Source organism: Centroberyx affinis, unplaced genomic scaffold, assembly GCF_046629955.1.
Source record: "Centroberyx affinis isolate AG114_WGS23_722 - 3 ecotype Tasmania unplaced genomic scaffold, CSIRO-AGI_Caff_v1 ptg000562l_1, whole genome shotgun sequence".
Taxonomy (NCBI): domain Eukaryota; kingdom Metazoa; phylum Chordata; class Actinopteri; order Beryciformes; family Berycidae; genus Centroberyx; species Centroberyx affinis.
In genome coordinates, this window is record NW_027279205.1 from 166,155 (window position 1) to 183,264 (window position 17,110).

The 17,110-nt window shown below is 42.1% G+C and overlaps 1 protein-coding gene across 1 annotated transcript; it reads right to left on the reverse strand.

Moving 5' to 3' along the window:
* Nucleotides 1-634: 634 nt before the first annotated feature.
* mmp14a (matrix metallopeptidase 14a (membrane-inserted)) lies at nucleotides 635-16,922 on the reverse strand. Its single transcript, XM_071518272.1, has 10 exons — nucleotides 16,446-16,922; nucleotides 8,265-8,413; nucleotides 7,674-7,796; nucleotides 6,583-6,890; nucleotides 6,101-6,262; nucleotides 5,641-5,780; nucleotides 5,116-5,254; nucleotides 4,743-4,893; nucleotides 3,736-3,851; nucleotides 635-2,859 (listed from the first exon to the last, which is right to left on the reverse strand). The coding sequence occupies exons 1-10, from the start codon at nucleotides 16,524-16,526 to the stop codon at nucleotides 2,540-2,542; spliced, it is 1,689 nt and encodes a 562-aa protein (XP_071374373.1). The 5' UTR covers nucleotides 16,527-16,922; the 3' UTR covers nucleotides 635-2,539.
* Nucleotides 16,923-17,110: the final 188 nt, after the last annotated feature.

Sequence of the window (17,110 nt, forward strand, 5' to 3'; positions counted from 1 at the left end):
GGCAATTCGGCAGTTTGGATGCTTGACTAAATGGGGATTGAAATGGTCCCTGTCCTCATGACATCACCCTGCCACAGTGCCACTATTGGAAAACCTTGTATCTCCAAAATGTCAACTGTTCAGGAACTAAGAACATCCTTGTTTTCAGCTTGACCACCATGCATTTTTGAGTTTTTCCAATGTTACAAAAAATTTCATCAGCTCAGGGATGGTAGGATTTTCTCAACCCATAGAGGAGCATGTAATTCTTCAACTGATATGAAAAAAAACATAACAAATGACCAAAATCAGGGTTATGAGGTTTTCACATGATAACAGTGATTTAATTAATAAAGCAGAACTGCCATTAAAATGCTCTTCAAAAAAGTTGTGGTGAAAACTGTTTGGCCATTTAGTAGATTTTAAGTGTAGATTGATGTTTCACCTTGGTATTACTTTTTTCTCCTTCACTTTTGGGTCAAATAAATGTTGTTCAGCTCAGGCTGTTGTGTTTTGGTGTGTGTGTCTGTGTGAGAGTGTGGATGAATTATGCAAGCAAAATCTTATTGGCCTGGAAGAAAGTGCATGCAAGATTGTAGAAAATAGTTTTATTCCACTTTATCTAATGAAATACAAAAGTGAAAAGAGGCAGAAAAAAAATCTCATTCCATTTTATTGATATCATCATCATTATAAATATCATTACCATTATCATTGTTATGAGCTAAATCAATTCTACTTCATTTCTGATTTGTGTAAAAAAAAACAAAAAAACAGTGAGCACCATCTGAATCATAGTTCATAAATAGCATTGTTTGTCATTCTGTGCCAACTAATGGGAAAAGCAGGGTGTTTCAGAATAAAAACAAACTCACATTACTCCCTCTTGTACAGATCTAATTCACCACACACTGAATGTAAACTGGGAATTGAATGTAAAAACATTTCCATCATTGTCACGTTATGCCTCTGTCCAGCAGGACTCCAAATGACAATGTACAACAGCAAAAATGTCATTATAACTTTACCAGGAGAACAATAATAACAATAACCATAGTTATAACAACAATAATTATCCATAACAATGATAATAATTAAAAACAGAACAATTGCACCATATTGTTGGAAACTGTACCGCTTACTCAAACATTTGGACAAGCAGCTCTGCTCTTATTAGTTTGATTGATAATAAATGTACTGGAATGTTTGAAAACTGTCATTTGTGAGCTAAAACATTTTGTTATATTTTTTTCCGTCTGACTGCTTACACTGAAAGAAGAGTCTCCCCTCTGTAGTTTGCAGTTACATAGCTGTGTGAAGACATGATGGTGGCAAAAACCTTTCGAAAAGATTCTACATTTGGTACCGCAAGGGCCATCTTCATTATGAGACATTTTGACAGGGGTGCAGCCTAAGGATCATGGGAAATAGGCAAGTAAACGTACTTGGTTGCTATTGCCGTGCCATCTCCAGCAGGCCCCATGTAAATTCTGCCAGTTTTGCACTATCCAGGTCTGAAAAGTACTAGTCACAGGCTGGTAGTAAAAGTTCCATCCATGCATATTTTGAAATACGGTAAGTCTACATCAATCTACGCCAACACTGTGCATAAGGGCTGTGCTATTATATTCAACCTCATCAAATACGCCCACAAGCAGGTGGGTAATAGTGCCTGAACCTGAACACAGTCTCCATCTATAGCCACTTGACCAAGTACCTGTCAGAAGGGCAGGCTTTAGCATTTAGGCGATGGGAGAGAATCCTCTTAGTGGTAGAAAAGAGAGAAACGCGGGAGATTTTCCATGGCTGAATGTCAAAACTCAGTGAAAACAATGAATTTCAGAGCAAAAAGTCATATTGAAATAATGAATTTCAGAGTTACACTCGTAAAATAAAATAATGGATTTTACAGCAAAACTAATAATGAAACCATGAATTTCAGAGTAAAACCAAAACTGAAACACAGAATTCAAAATAAAAGTTTATGGAGGGGTGAAAATATGAATCAGACAGCAGTTCAGCTGGAGTCGTCCAGTTAGAGGAGAGGAGGGATGTTGTTGTTGGTTTTTTTTTTATCTGGGAAGTGAGAGAGGAGAGGCTGGAGGGAAGGACCAAGAGAGATTTATTGATTTGCAACAGATGGGTGTCAAGTCAAGTCGTTGATGAAGAGGAGTCTCTCTGTATAATTCCCTGCCTCTATGTGAGTGTGTGGGTATGTTCTTAATCTCAGAACACAGAGCAGTACATGTAAATAGTTAACATACAAATACACATTTTCCTGATTCAGCTTCTAGTCGCTTTCTCTTTCTCTCTTTTGTGGCATATACAAACCACCCAAAACCCTGAAACACCATCATCCATCCCCCTTCCATCCCCCTTTCCTTCTGTCTTCACACTGGCATCAACTCTCCAATCGCTCTCTCCTCCTCTTTCGTTCCCCCCCCCCTTTTCCCCCCTCCCAGTCTTTGATCCACTTCATCCGGTCCTCTTTCTTTCTCTCTCTCTCTCTCCCTCTCTCTCTGTCCCTCTGTGGCAGTCTGTCAATCATCCGTCACTCCGTCTACACCTTGTCCAGCAGAGATCTCTGGCAGTAGAGGAGGCGTCGAGGCGTGCCGTACTTCCTGAAGAACAACAGCGCTCCCAGAGTGACCACCACCAGCACCAGTAGGAGAAGAGGGATCACCACGGCCGCCGGACCCGCCCCGCCCTCCGACTCGTCCACCTCAATGATGATCACCTCCTCTTCCCGCCCCTTCTTGGGCTCCTCTCCCTCGCAGCCCATCCACTCACTGAGCACGGACTTGGGGTAGCCAGACTCCACCTTCATGTACTGGTTGTTGAACTTCCAGTACTTATTAGCTTTGTAGAAGTATGTGTAAGCTACGGAGGAGCGAAACGGGAAGTTAGTCACCTCATTTTTATAGCGGATGCTTGATTACAAAACACAGTGACCTCATTATAGCAAAGGCACTGTTTACTGTCATTATGGGTATGAAGGTGATGCAACATGCTCCTGCCTTCACAAAAAATTACTCATAATCAGAGTATAGAACATCCTTAAAGGAAAAATACACCCTCAGATTGACCCTACTCTGTTATCATCAATCTATAATATAATCTCAATAGATTCCAGGAATTATTTTGTTCTTCATCACAGTGCTTCTACTTCAGTTAGTGATTTTCTACATTTACCAGAATGCCGTTCCACAACCTCCAGAGAAGAGGTGTGAGAACGTGTTGCAATCAACTGTTGGTTATACACGTAAGAGGGAGATAGCACAGTAAGAGCAAGAGAGTTTTTCCAGTTGAGAAAAATTGAGTCGCTCCCTTTACCCAAAATGCAAAATGCAGGGTATGTCGCCATTCTCCAACAGCTGTTTTTTAACAGTGTTTTAGGTTTGGGTGTTTTTTAAGTGTTTTAGGGTGGATTCTTCCTTTAAGGATATTATGGCTTTTTTTTTTTTACAACAGTTACAAACGCTTGTGTACTGACTGAAAAGTTTTCTTCAAAGTGGTATACATACACATACATAAAATAAAAAAAGGAGAAAACAAGAAATATTGCTAAGTGAGAGTTGATAAAGCAACCAATAAAGCATGACTAGCCATGCTTCATCGGAATTACAATGACAGTTGGAACGCGTCTTTGACCAATCAGATTGCTTGGCTGAAACTACTCATTGTATAAACACTAGTGAGACACAAATTTGGAATGTAAGCACCCAAACGATCGGTTTCATGGAGAGGAACACTTACATCCGTCTTCACTCATGATGGTAGCTTTGATGTTGTCTGGTGCGCCGCTCCACATGCTGATGGGCTTGGGATAGTCTCTGTCCACCGTGCGCGTCTGCTCATTGAAACGGAAGTACCTGCAAATACCAGAAAGAAGGCAACATCAAAGGAATGAAATTAATAAAATGGGTGTAATATACATTCTACAGAGGTATTTTCTCCTGAAACGTTTATTTGGCCACAATATCCATTCTTCGGTCAACTTGAAATAGAATAAAGATAGAAAGGACAGAATATGAGTCATAGAAATGAAATGTGCCATGCTACTGTACAGCAGGTTATGACAGGCCTGCGCAACTGTACTATCACAACAAGCACAAACAAACTTTGTTTTGGCAGGAGAAAGAGATATAATCGGTGCATGTTGCTGCAGGAATGCATTCACTTATGCAGTACATCGCATCAACCATCTGTGTGTGATATGAGCACTGGAGCTGCCGTTTTTTTTACAGGAATACATGTGTCATGCCCGTCCCGCAGTATGTTTTATGTTTGACTAAAGATGGATAAAATATTTTTTAGTACAAGTGATCACACCACAGTTAAACTGCAGGAAATGGGGTCAGAAGACAATAAAAAATACAGGACGTGTATGAGGAAGTAATTATAAAAAAATGTCTGGCTCCTTGTTCTACTCCCAGTGATCGGTCACTACTATTGAGTTCCTTCAGACGAGGACTGTAGTGTTTTTTCACCCTGCCTAACTCTTCAGAATCAGTCACTTTTTTCCCCAAGTACAATTACAAAGTACAAAGTATTGGTGACACTGATTCAAGAACATATCAACAGCTTATGTAGAGACGTAAGTACATACTGGCATGGTACAAAGGCAACAGAGCCGCACATGTAGTGAAAGTGGACAATGCAAGATGTCCAATAGACAGTGGACTCAACAAATTGTACATATAGCATGTTCACTGCTAGTATAAGGGAGAGTGAGGTAAATCCTGGATAGAAGATGGACTCACTTAGTGCCTCTGAAGAAGTATGTCTGTCCTGTTGGCGTGTAGAAGAGAGCAGCATCGATCTTGTCTTTGGGTAGACCGGTGCCCAGGTCTTTCAGGCTCTTAGGAGAGTCCTTCTCCATGCTGGACTCAGTGAAGACCCAGTACCTGTCACCTGGAGACGGGAGAAAAAAGGAGAGAGGTTGATGGTTAGAAAGAATGAGGATGAGAAAATAGAGAAAGGAATGATGAGAAGGGAGAAAGATCAGAGAGAGAGGTCAGAGATAGAGGTTGAGAATAAACGAGGACCAGTCGTTAACACATGACTTGGATCTCTTGCCAGCGATGACGCAATCTTCCCAAATCTGGTTTCAATCTAATCTCAAATACAACCTACCCTTGAAGAAGACAAATTTCCCATCGTCCCTCTCATAGGCAGCGTTGATGTTTGAAGGCAGGCCCCTCCAGAAGTGACCAATGGGCATGGGGTAGCCTGGCAACACCTTGTTGTTACGCACACGCCAAAGCCACTTGTCCTGCAAACACATACTTGGAGTTAGATTGGAGCTACAATAGACCTTATTCCCACGGTGACCAATTTTGAACATACGTCACACTCTGGGTGGGAAACTATTTGCAAGTACAACCCAGCTATGTCCTACTGCTGTGCACCAAGACACAGATCATACAAATGTCGGGAATCTTCCATTTGTCATTTCACACATTCCCCACTGAAAAATTTCTTAGATACGAATGAATCTCAAGAATCTGGAGGGATAGGTTCAAATTTTAAGGTGATTTGACCCACTATAGAACATATATATACAGAAAAGTCATGACCAAAATGTCAAATAGAACCTTATAACTCCAAGGTTATTCGATGAAGCTCTGAGAATATTTTTTTTTATATGTGAGGATATACCTTAAACACAAACATCTCCCCTCTGAGGACGGCGATGGTGTCAAAGTGTCCCTCACAAATGTCTGGGCCGTGGTCGGGCCTGTCGGGGGTGGAGGGCTTGGTGGGTCGAGGGGGAGGAGGGGGCGCCCCAGACTTGGTTCCTGTGGGAAAGTTTGGGGGAGAGAGGTGAGAAATATTTCTTTCAAAAAAAAGCACAAGACATATTTTAAAAACCAACACCATTGTGTGTTTGTCAGCATCATGTGGGTTTGTAAATGGCAACAACTGTACAACAAAACCAATGGCGATTAAATATAAATTGGACGCAGAACAGTTTCAACACCCCAGGGGCGTCGCAGGAGCATTCCAAGGCATTGCCACAACAACATTCAAGGGAGGTTTCCATGGCAATGTTTCAGGAACATCACCGCAAACATTTGTTCACCACAAAATTTTCAATTCTTCTAGAGGAGTCACCAACCGTAGATTGCCTGGATGCCTCTGCGGTCGTCGTCGGGCAGCTCAAAGTTTTCGGTGTCCATCCACTGGTAGAAGGGTGCCATGATGGCAGAGGGGTTGTTGGAGTGCTCCAGACCCAGAGCGTGACCCAACTCATGGACCGCTACCAGGAACACATCATTACCTAGAGAGAGAGAGAGAGATTAGACATAATCATTTAGACAATGGGGAAAAAACAAAGGGCTACACATTAGAGAAGACAGAAAGAGAGAGTAAGAGGAAAATTGCAGAGCATCAAGACAGGCAGTTACAAAAGAAGAACAAAAGTAGCGTGCAGACCAAAGTCTAGACATCCTCAAGGCAACAGTATGATTAGGACAATTACAGGTTTCCAACAACATAATGAAAACACTCTCAGATGTCTTAAGTGTCTTCCAATCCCTGTCATCCTCTGTTATTTCCAGGCTGTACCTTTCCCTATCACCCCTCTCTCCCTTCTCTTACCTCCCTGGTCGACGTTTCCGGTGGTCCAGGGTTCGGCGAGGTCAAAGTGCGTGTCTCCCCCGATGCCGTGGCCGGGGAAGTAAGCGTGAGCCAGGAAGCCACCCTCGCCGTCAAACGGCGTGCTGTCTCCATGGAAACCCTCGGCGAAGGAGAGCATGATGTCTGCGAACTTGTCAACCTTGTCCCGGATCTGACTGTAGGGGATCTCTCTGAAGGTGAGGGGGATCGCGCTCTCCCACACCTTGAAGGCCTTCCGGATCGCCTCGAATGTGGCGTGTTCCCCAATCTTAGGGGTGTAGTTCTGTATGCTTTGGTAGAGAATGGAGAAATTGGAAATAAATATTGGTATTGGGGAAAAGAATAGGCGAGTTGACTCAAAACTATTAAGGCACATAAGGGATCCAGCACACACAGATCAAGGCAAGTTTCCTTTACTACAAGAGATCAATTCATGTTCATGGCAAAAATCATCAACCATCAAAACCATCTTAACTCTAACACTTTAGTCTTGTATTCAGTCTTAAAATCTTATAGAATCTTATAGTGTCAATGTGTTGAAACAAGGCAGAGTATGGCAGATTATTCCACAAGAAAATGACAGTTAAGTCAAAAAAATTCTTGAAGCAAGTTAATTTCTCATTGGAACATTAACATTATCTCACCCCACTGGCAGACTTTTTTCACTTGTTTTAAGAAAAACATGATTTTAAGGGTCAATACTAGATGAAATGACTAGTTAAGATGGATATTTTCTGCAGTGTTGCATTAATTGGTCGAGCTTTCCATCTTGCCAGCCTTCAGAGCAATCTTCCATGACTACATGATTATTTTTTGCATTTATGCACCTTAGCTAAGTTCTCCTACATAATCAAAACTGTATTAAGTAAAATAGCTGGGTTAATGTTTATGTCATTTGGGACTCCCAGATACAATATTTAGTGCTCTGACTGCTGTTCAGTTTTAAAAGGGTATTTCATTTACATAAAGGTCTATACTCATCCTCAACTTGCACAATACAGTTTTACTTACACAATTCTATTAGTAAAACCAAGGCAATGCACAGTGTTGGTGTATTGAGGGTGTCTCCTGACCTGAAGGTCACCTCGGCCTTGTCCCACTTCAGACCCTGGATGGCATATCTCTTCTTCCTCAGGTTGCTCTTCAGCTCCGGGCCAAACTTATCTGGGACGCCACACCGCGGCCGGCTCATCGCCCTGGCAACAGCAAGATAAAGTTCCCAATTCCCAACTGTGTACAAGATTCTGACTGCCTTGAAGAACACATTTTTTGTTCTTTTGTTGTCTCCAGTAAATGGGAACCTTGCTTTCTTTGACTCTCTTAATTCCACTTGCAGCTCACTTCAAGTCACCACTTGCATGCAGGGCAGGAACTATTTTTATCATTTATTTATTAAGGTTACAATGGTTTGTAAATCCCTAAATTTACTGGACACTTTTACTATTTCACCAGCCAACTACATATGTAGAAAGGCCTCCAAATGCTGGTTGGTTACCTGACTAAATGGCTGGTAGAATGGACAAACAAAATGTAATTTCCTGATCATAATTTCCCACCCCGCTTGCATGGTATCTCCTAACAACATTACCATGATTTGAAACCAAACAGCTGTGTGTTTGTGTTTGCATTTGACTGTCCAAACTTTCCTTTCAACTAGGACTTACTCTATTGTGTTGGAGTCTATGGAGCCGGTCACAGTCAGGCCGTAAAACCTCTGCATGGCTTGTATCGCAATGGCGACGGACTTTGGTGAGCGGATAGCCTGGGCTCTAACATCACCTGGAGGCAGGTAGCCATACTGCTGCAGCCAAGCCTGGAGGAGAGAGAGAGGGAGGGGGAGAAAGAGAGAGATTCAGATATATACGTTTAGATGATAGGTAAGACTACACACCTACAGCTCGGCCCTAGACAGATTATTACTAACTAAAGATTACATGATGTGAGGAGGATCACATGTCACTTTACACAGCTGAACACAGTTTCCCTATACCACTGAAGCTGGAGAAGCTATAACTCTGCCTGAAAGAAATTCATTGGTATTGGGTGTTTTAGTATCAGAGGTCTTTTCACTCCGCCAAGAAAAAGTTTCGGAGGGAAACACTGCTGTAGGACCATGTTTATCCCAAAATCAGCCTTCCAAACCAACTAGTCCCCCATGCATGCATAATGAGCAAAAAAATGTGCCAATGCAAATGCAAAATATAATCTATTCCACTGGCATTTACACATGTACAAATCTCATCATTCTCTTTTAAAACTACACTAAAACCTCTAATAGTGACCTGGGCAATTAAGGGTCCTTTTTTCATCTGCACATCAAACTGAAATGCCAAAGATGCCATAATGTATACTGTATGAACACAACCATATAATTCAATTTTGTATAAAAGTAATACATATTTAGACTCTTGTGTATGAAGAGTTTTCTTCCAAAATAAGATCATCTGAAAAAGTGACCCTTCTCTTAAAAATTTTTAGGTATCATAAAACAAAAACATATTATGGTGGTTTTTTTTAAAGGATAGTAGGTACGAAGTCCTTGGTTGATACATTGCTAGCACTTTCACAGACTGCATCCTCTATATTTTGAATTATGAACTTTTTTCCAAATAGGTATCCGGTGTTTTGTAATAGGACTATATACAGTATATCTGCATAATGCTACATGTTAACATGAAGACCAACAATACCTACAGTATGTCAACAGGTTGCACTGACTGTGTGATGTATGATCTGCTGCTGTTTTTCACATTTTTTTGGAAAAGGCAATTATTGGAAATAGGTGTTTATCTGCTAAAATATAAAGATCTCATACTATAAGAGACAGACTATTATTTGACACCAGGCATTTATTTGGAGTTTTACGGTACATCATTATCCAAAGCTTTCTCTTTTACTTTCTCTGTTGAGTTACTCTCTGTCGTCCCATAGTCAGACATCATAATGCCAGAATCAACACAGGAACCAACTGAAAACATCTTAGTCAATGGTTTACCATACTGGCGAGTCAACAAAAAGAAGGGATTGGCCACTTGTGTGAACCTGTATGTGTGGGTGTATGACTACTCACAGTCTACTCACAGTGCTCGTTTGGACCTGCCTCTGTGTGCTCATGTGTATAAGAGAGATTGCATGGTTAAAAAAGGGAGACAAAGAAAGTGTGTGTGTGTGTGTATGTGTGTGTGTGTGTGTGTGTGTGTGTTTCTGTGCATGTGTTTGTGGGAACTTCGTATTCAGCGTTTGCAAAACCAGTGCCAACTTGACTCTGAACCAAAACAGTGTTGTCTTCACAAACATACAAACCCTCCCTTAAACAGCCAACACACACACACACACACACACACACACTTTACAACAGTACAAAACAGATACAGAATGGTGAAACAGTGAGACAGAGCGCAGCTTTGACATCTGAGGTAAGAAAGCATGTTAAAACTATTCTATTTCCAAAGCTTTACAGCGACATTATCCTCTTTACAAACTCTTAAAAAGCAACACCAAACCCTTGCACGCTCCCTCACTTAGGGAACTTTGTTGTGGGGTCGTAAGGACAGACGAAAGAGGAACTGAAAGCCAAATAAAACACAGAATCTGTAAAAACAATGATGTCATTTCAGTCACGATGACCCAAAACTCTGTCTAGACAATCACGGCCAAAGACAACTTGCGGTTATAAATGGAAAAAGTAACATTTTCAACAACGTTCGGGTTCTTCAAAGCTTGATTTTTAAGATCTCTCTGCCACTGTCTATATCTCTCCATCTCTCTCTCTCTCTCTTTCCCTCTCAGGACGTCTCAAGCTCAAGCCTGCTGTCCTCATGTCAACCAGAAACCACCAGTATTTATCTTTACCCATGAAAGGCTAGCCTATTCTTTCCACTGCCTGGTACTGGTGGTCTGAGAGTGGGCCGAGACACAGCAGAGATAATTTACATTACCTTGGAGAACTGTCTATTCTCTCTGAATTCAAGATGGGGTCAGATATATTTTCTCCATATCCTCCTGCTGGAGTTGTAGAGGATCCAACTTGTTGTATACAAGGCATGCCTGACTGTGTGTGTTTCTACATATGTGTGTGTGTGTGTGTGTGTGTGTCTATGAGCTGCACACAGCCAGCCAGCGCGTGTCTCCATCTTTACCGCAAATTAAGTCGGTGGAATTACCCAGAATTCCTTCTTTAGCATCCATGTAAACCTCAGACATCTCTCTCTTGTTCCATCATTGGTTCTATTTTTTCTTCAACCCCCCGATCCTCCAAGGGGAAAGAAGAGGAGCTTAGGAGAGAAAGAAGAGGAGGGATGGAAATGTAGTACCTGGGCAGCAATATATTGCCTGGGCACACACAGCTACTGTAGTCATGTGGAGGGTAGAAAGGCTAGAGAACAAGGTTCGCTTATGATGACCTGCAGAGAGGGAACTTCTCCCCCTCTCTCCATGCCTGCAGACTGCCCTCTCACCCAGAAACAATCTCCTCAATATCTCTTTGGATTGACAGTATTTTGTCATCTACTTGATTTAATTTGTCCTCCGACTCTCTCTGTCCATCTGTCTCTAACTCCAACCAAACTCCCTTTTCCTCCCTCTCTCTCTCTCTCTCTGTCTTTCTCTCCCTGTCTGTCTGTCTGTCTGTCTCTCTCCCACCCTCTCCCACCTCCCTGTCTCTCTCTCTCTCCACTGACTGCTGCTAGTGTGTCCTGTGGCTCCAGTGCGGTGACGCGTCTGGTTCTATAAAAACACTCTCCGCTCCGTTGGATGAAAAGTTTCCCCCACACCGTCAAGACCTCTGCTTCTCTCCTCTGCTCCTTGACTGCTCCTCTACTCCCCTCTCCCCCCCCTTTCCCCACCTCCCCGGTCCGGACGCCAGGTATCCCAGCATGCACCTCTCCCCTGGAACTCCCAGCAGCCACAATCAAAGGTGCTATTTATCGCGACTTGTACATGGCCGGTATTGTCGGCTTTGGGGCAGCTAGGTTGCTAGCTGCAGAGCCATGTGTGGTCAAAGGGCTGGCTGCTGTTTTAGTAAACAGACCCCTGGGTCTGTGCAGTGTGTGGAGTGACGTGTGGTCTACAGGTATAATGCACAGACACAGAAACACAGCCAGCGTGATGTAAATGTGATGGAAGAGGTCACTTCGGTGAAGCTGTGTAACACGCATGTGGATATGATCCGTGCTCTAGAGGTAGTTAACTGGAGGAAGGGATACTCTGACCCCACTGTGACCCTACTATCCTATATATTTCAGTGACAATCAGACTATACTCTAAATGCCCAAAAACAAAGGTGGGTATACAAAGCCTTGGGACACTTAAATCCTGAAAGCTTACACTTATGTTTCACAACATCACTCAATCCACTGAGGAGTAACCGGTGAAAAATGCAGCCATGACGCTGCAACATATATGTGATGTGCCAATGTCCCATCATCCATCACAGGACATGTAAGTGCCACCTATAGTCACGCACTATTAGTCACACTGTCATGAGACTGAGCTGAACGCACTGGGAGTCGTGATCTTTTTTTCCGGCTGCACTATAAAAAAAGCCAACCACAATTTCCTGTAACAGTTATAAACAAAATGCAAAAATCCCCGGTGTAATTATATCCATTGTGGTAGGAAACAAAGAATGATGATATTTGCCAAGGGAAGTGAAATCATCACTACAATAGTACATACATTCAGGTGACTGTCTGTAGTGATAAAGTGGGGATCTGTCTACACTGGCAAAGTGGTTTTGGGTGTCTGACTAAGGAAAAAGGCTAAGAATAAGGACACACATATTTAACCATGCATGCAGTTACTGGTGCAGTAATGTGTCTGTTAAACAACATGCCAAAGTATTCTATACGGTCATAACTAACAATGCTGCCAAAGTGTCAAGATACTGGAGAGCAGACACGTTTTCAAGCTGCCTGCTGGAAAACTCCACGGCCTTTTACAGTGAATCTGGTTTTCTTTAGCCAGAGAAATTAGCAGGATATTTTTTCCCCGAGCGAAGAAAAGGACAGATAGAGGGAGAGGGAAAGGAGAACACATAAAGGATCTTAAGTGTGGGGCAACTAGGAAAAGCGAGAGAAGGAGAGGTAAAGACATTAGAAGGAAGAGTGGTAAAAGAGGAGAAGTGGGGCGAGAGGGGGATAGAAGTATGGCTGAATTTAAATTTGAGGGAGACGGACTGAGTCAGTTGTTCCTCTCGGTCCGTGCCAACGGAAAAAACTGAGAATTCTGGTCGTGAGTGGCTGAATCTCACATTGCCTTCATTTCTTGGCGTCTCTGACCCAGTTAGCACTCACACCAGTGCCATGCAATATATTACCTGCATTTCCATATCTACGGGGTCAAACCGGTCTAATAACATGATCATGATCATGCCAGCGTAACAATACTGTACTGTATTCAAGGAAAACTAACAATGTATTGACAGATTGTAGCAGTAATACAACCAGAATATAAATTTTCCTTTACTTTTTATGTCCTTTATTTTTCTTTACTTTCTTTTTTACTAATCTGTATATTTGTATATTCATATATATACATATGTGTTTAAAAATGTATTTGCTTGTATGATAAATTGTTATAAAAGAGCAATGTATCATTTTATACGGAACTCTGTTGAAATGCTCAAATAAAGATAATTGAAAGACAAAGAAATGATACAACCAGAGTGACAAACGCCTAGGACAGCAACAATTCACAACAATTCAAGTACATTTCTATGCTGATTCATTACTAGGCCTTAGAGATATTTTAGGTGGTTGGCCAGACCTTTGGGCCCAGATTTGGGATCTGCACTGCTGACCTTCAACTTTAGCCAAATCCAAACAGCTGAGCTCTAAGACTAAGAATAGTAAGAATGCAAATCTCAGTTAGAATAGTGGTAAAAATGCAAAAGATCTGTATCTATCTTAGGCCAAGGTACAAACTTTCCCTTTTATGTCCTCTGTTATGCCAAGGTGGATCATTTTTTAGTGCAGATAAGCACCCTCTCTCCCTTGAAGTCCATCAGTTTCCCATTAAGGCCAATCCAGCTGATTATTTTGACATTTCTTAACTGACAACCGCTGCCTGTCAGAGCAGCATGCAGCAGAGCTTGAGCGAGGGCTTTCAGCACGCTTTGATGCTACATCAACAACCGCTCTAGTCGAGATATAGAGAATTGAACCCATATGTGTTTTGACTCTATCTATATCCCTCCGCTGTGATCACGAGACACGAGGCTCCAGATGGCATCTGTTATCTTGCTGGAAAAACTCTAGTATTTTTTTTATTTTTTTTAGCCAGATATGCTGAGATCCTGTAGCAGGCCCACTTGTTTTCTTTGCTGCCCACTTCCTCTGCTTACAATGTCCAACCAGGCATTTTATTTGAAAAAAAAAAGGTTAGACAAGGCAAAAAATGCGAATCAAAACAGATGTTGGAGAGAACGAAGGTAAAGTGCCGTGGCTGTCGTTCCTACTTCACTTCACCAGAAGTGGAGCAGGAACGATGAAGTTTCATTTTCACAGAATTGTGGAAATCTTCTTTCTCCACTGGTGGAGCGTCTCTACTCACTCAGCATAGATTAAGTGGGTTTATCCTGTCAGAGTGAAGTCAGAGAGGGATATGCAGAAGTTTAGCAACACTGGATAAACCACAACATTCCTCTAACTTCAGTTTCTGTCTGAGTTCTTCTTCCTCGCTTCTCAAGATACATATTCAACCCCTTGGACCTTTAAGTATAGGACCTCAACCCTATTAATTATACATATATGTCACTCAATTATTTTTGCTTGCACTTCTTTCGCCTCTGTGTCTATTCCTGTCTTTGCTCTGAAACTGGTGTCTCACACACTTTCTCTGAGAACCCTCCATTCTTTTTTTTGTTTTTTTTTCCAGTTTAGTCTACTTTCTCCACACACAGACGAATCTTGGGACTTGATCATAGGTTGCATATACAACTCTCAGGTGATGTAATCCAGAACCCATAATTAACGATAATCCTCTTTCTGCATCAGGACTGACTGCTCCGTCTGACGCTTGTTAGCACCACAGCAGCAGTGGATAAAACCGTCCATAAGTGTGTAAACAGTGACACAGACCCATGCTGGTAGACAGAAGATCTGGATGAGACCTTTACTTATCATTTCATGTGTTTTACGTAGGAATAGTTTATGGCAAAACTGCATCAACATCAGCCTTCGTGTGGTACTGTGCATGGGTTATTATTACAGTGATAGACTGTTTAGCTGTTACAGATAGCTTCACAGCAGCTAAACGTGACACTAGGGTAAAAGATTCATGTTTTTTTTACTTTGTTTACAGCCGTTCATCACTCTGCTCGTCTGTCCCCCAGGGGGTCAGCCGCCTGTGGCCCCTTAAACTGTCTCTCTCTCTCTTTCTCTCTCCCTCTCTCTCTCTGAGTGATCCACCATGTCTGGCTTGACTCACACGCCAGCTGCTTGTGGTCAGTGACTAAGGTCCTCCTTCGTTCCTTCATGCATCCTGTCTACCAAGAACTGCAGGCTTGACCTACGTACTGTATATCTTTGGTGTTTTGCAGAACTGACACTTAGCAGAACTGACACTTAGGTAATATTGTGCTTTTTCCACAATAGTTATAATTGACTTTTTTTGCTCACTGAACCAATTTCCTCGACTGTTTCCTGTGACAACTGGCTATTAGTGGTGCATCCTGTCTCTCAAATAAAAACACCTTCTTATAGGGTGACTGAATGTGTCCTAAGACTGGTGCAGTACTGTATATGTTCACATCAAACACCCTTCATTTGTGCATTGCAATTATGACCACTGGTTATTACTGATGTTATCAACAAGTGGAACGTTAAGGGATGCTGGAATACCTACAGAGCAAAATGTAAAACGGGCCGAGACCGGAGGCGCCTGGGGTGAGCGTACCTAATCATTTTCAGAGCTGCATGGGCCCTGGTGACAGAATATGTTGTTTAGGTGAAGGCTAGACGCTAGTTTAGTGTCTCCGGGCCTGAGTTTTCAAAGCCTGACGCCTGTGGGCCCCGTCTCCCAGACAAGAGCCCTCATGTCCAGCTCGCTGTAATGCAGACCAGCTTCCTCCCTCTGCTCCCCAGCCTGGTGTCTGTGCAGTCGACACAGGCAGATGAAAACTATTAACCCCCTCCCCTGTAACACCACCAACACCACCCCCATTTTCTCAGAACAAAGCAGCTCAGCTGAGTTTTCAAAACTCTGCTGATCCCACTCCCTCTTCCCTCTCAGGCCACACAGTTTAGATTCATGAAATGTTTCTCTGGCTGCAGTTTCATCTCCTGTTACAGTTTCTATTCAGATGGGATCTTTCCATCAGTCCATGCTACAGAAAAACAGAAGGTTAGGGGAGGGAGCATTTGGAAGAGAGAGAAAGTAAACATGTAGGGCAGATAAACAATTCCCTGGTGGCTGCAAGATCATGAGATTTTCCCATCCCTAACAAAAGAACCGCTAACTAGTAACTACAGAAGACATATTACGTTTTAGAAAGATACTATACAAATATCACAGCAATACTATAGTGGATTAGGAATAGGAATAGGAATAGGAATACTATAGTGATACCATGGGAGATATAAAAAAATGCGATTAAGTACGACACGGTCACTATAAAGTATAAACTATTGACACTATAAGTCTCCAAAGGGATATCATAGGAATATTACAGTGATTTTTTCGTTAGGGATAGGCTACCATAACGACAACATGATTTGCAAATGGAAAATACTCGTTGTCCAAACACATTATTAGGCCAACGCATCTCGTCATGAGAACATGATAAACATACATATCGTCATGCATTGTTTAAAAAGGGAATTAACCGTGTTTTTCATTACACTTACCTCGGCTTTTAATACATTTGCAGTTGCGCAGGTAAAGCCAAAGTACAGACCGCAGGCCAGCGTGAGAAGCTGGGGCAGCATTCTTGAATCTGCAAAGTACCCCAGTAAAGTTCAACAAAACTAACGCCCTACAGATGTCCCACCGTCCAGACGGTAACGGCAAACGATGAGCGAAACAAAACAAAAACAAAACAAAATTGATGCTATTCCGTTAGGTTATTCTCTATGGAATATAAAGTGCCAAAAACTTTAAAAGTTGTCTCCACATGGACACTTTTTGCGCACAGGTCGCTGTTCTGCACAAAAAACAACACAATTCCTTTCGGATAGAGCAATTTTTTTTAAAAGAGCAAAATACAAAAAAAGATCAGCTATGACAAATTGTCCGATCTTGAAGCTTCATAGTTTTGGCTGGTCTTTGTCAGGTCAAGTTTGTCTTGTGTCTAATGTTGATAGCACAATCTGTGGCGTGTGGACGTGGTCAGGGAGAGAGGGAGAGAGAGAGAGAGAGGGAGAGAGAGAGAGAGGGAGAGAGAGAGAGAGAGAGAGAGAGATTGATTTCTCCTTAGGTCCTCCTCCAGATGTGCCGACGTATATTTTCATGTCTATATGACGACAGTTGACTGATTTATCGATTTGTTATTGTTTATTGTTAAATAGACAAT

Bases quoted from the DNA above. Each gene is read 5' to 3' on its own strand.
- mmp14a (XM_071518272.1), bottom strand. From the start codon at position 16,526: ATGCTGCCCCAGCTTCTCACGCTGGCCTGCGGTCTGTACTTTGGCTTT. The intron at 8,414-16,445 runs GTAAGTGTAATG...TCTCTCCTCCAG, and splicing joins CAAATGTATTAAAAGCCGAG to GCTTGGCTGCAGCAGTATGG. The intron at 2,860-3,735 runs GTAAGTGTTCCT...GCTCCTCCGTAG, and splicing joins CATCATGAGTGAAGACGGAT to CTTACACATACTTCTACAAA.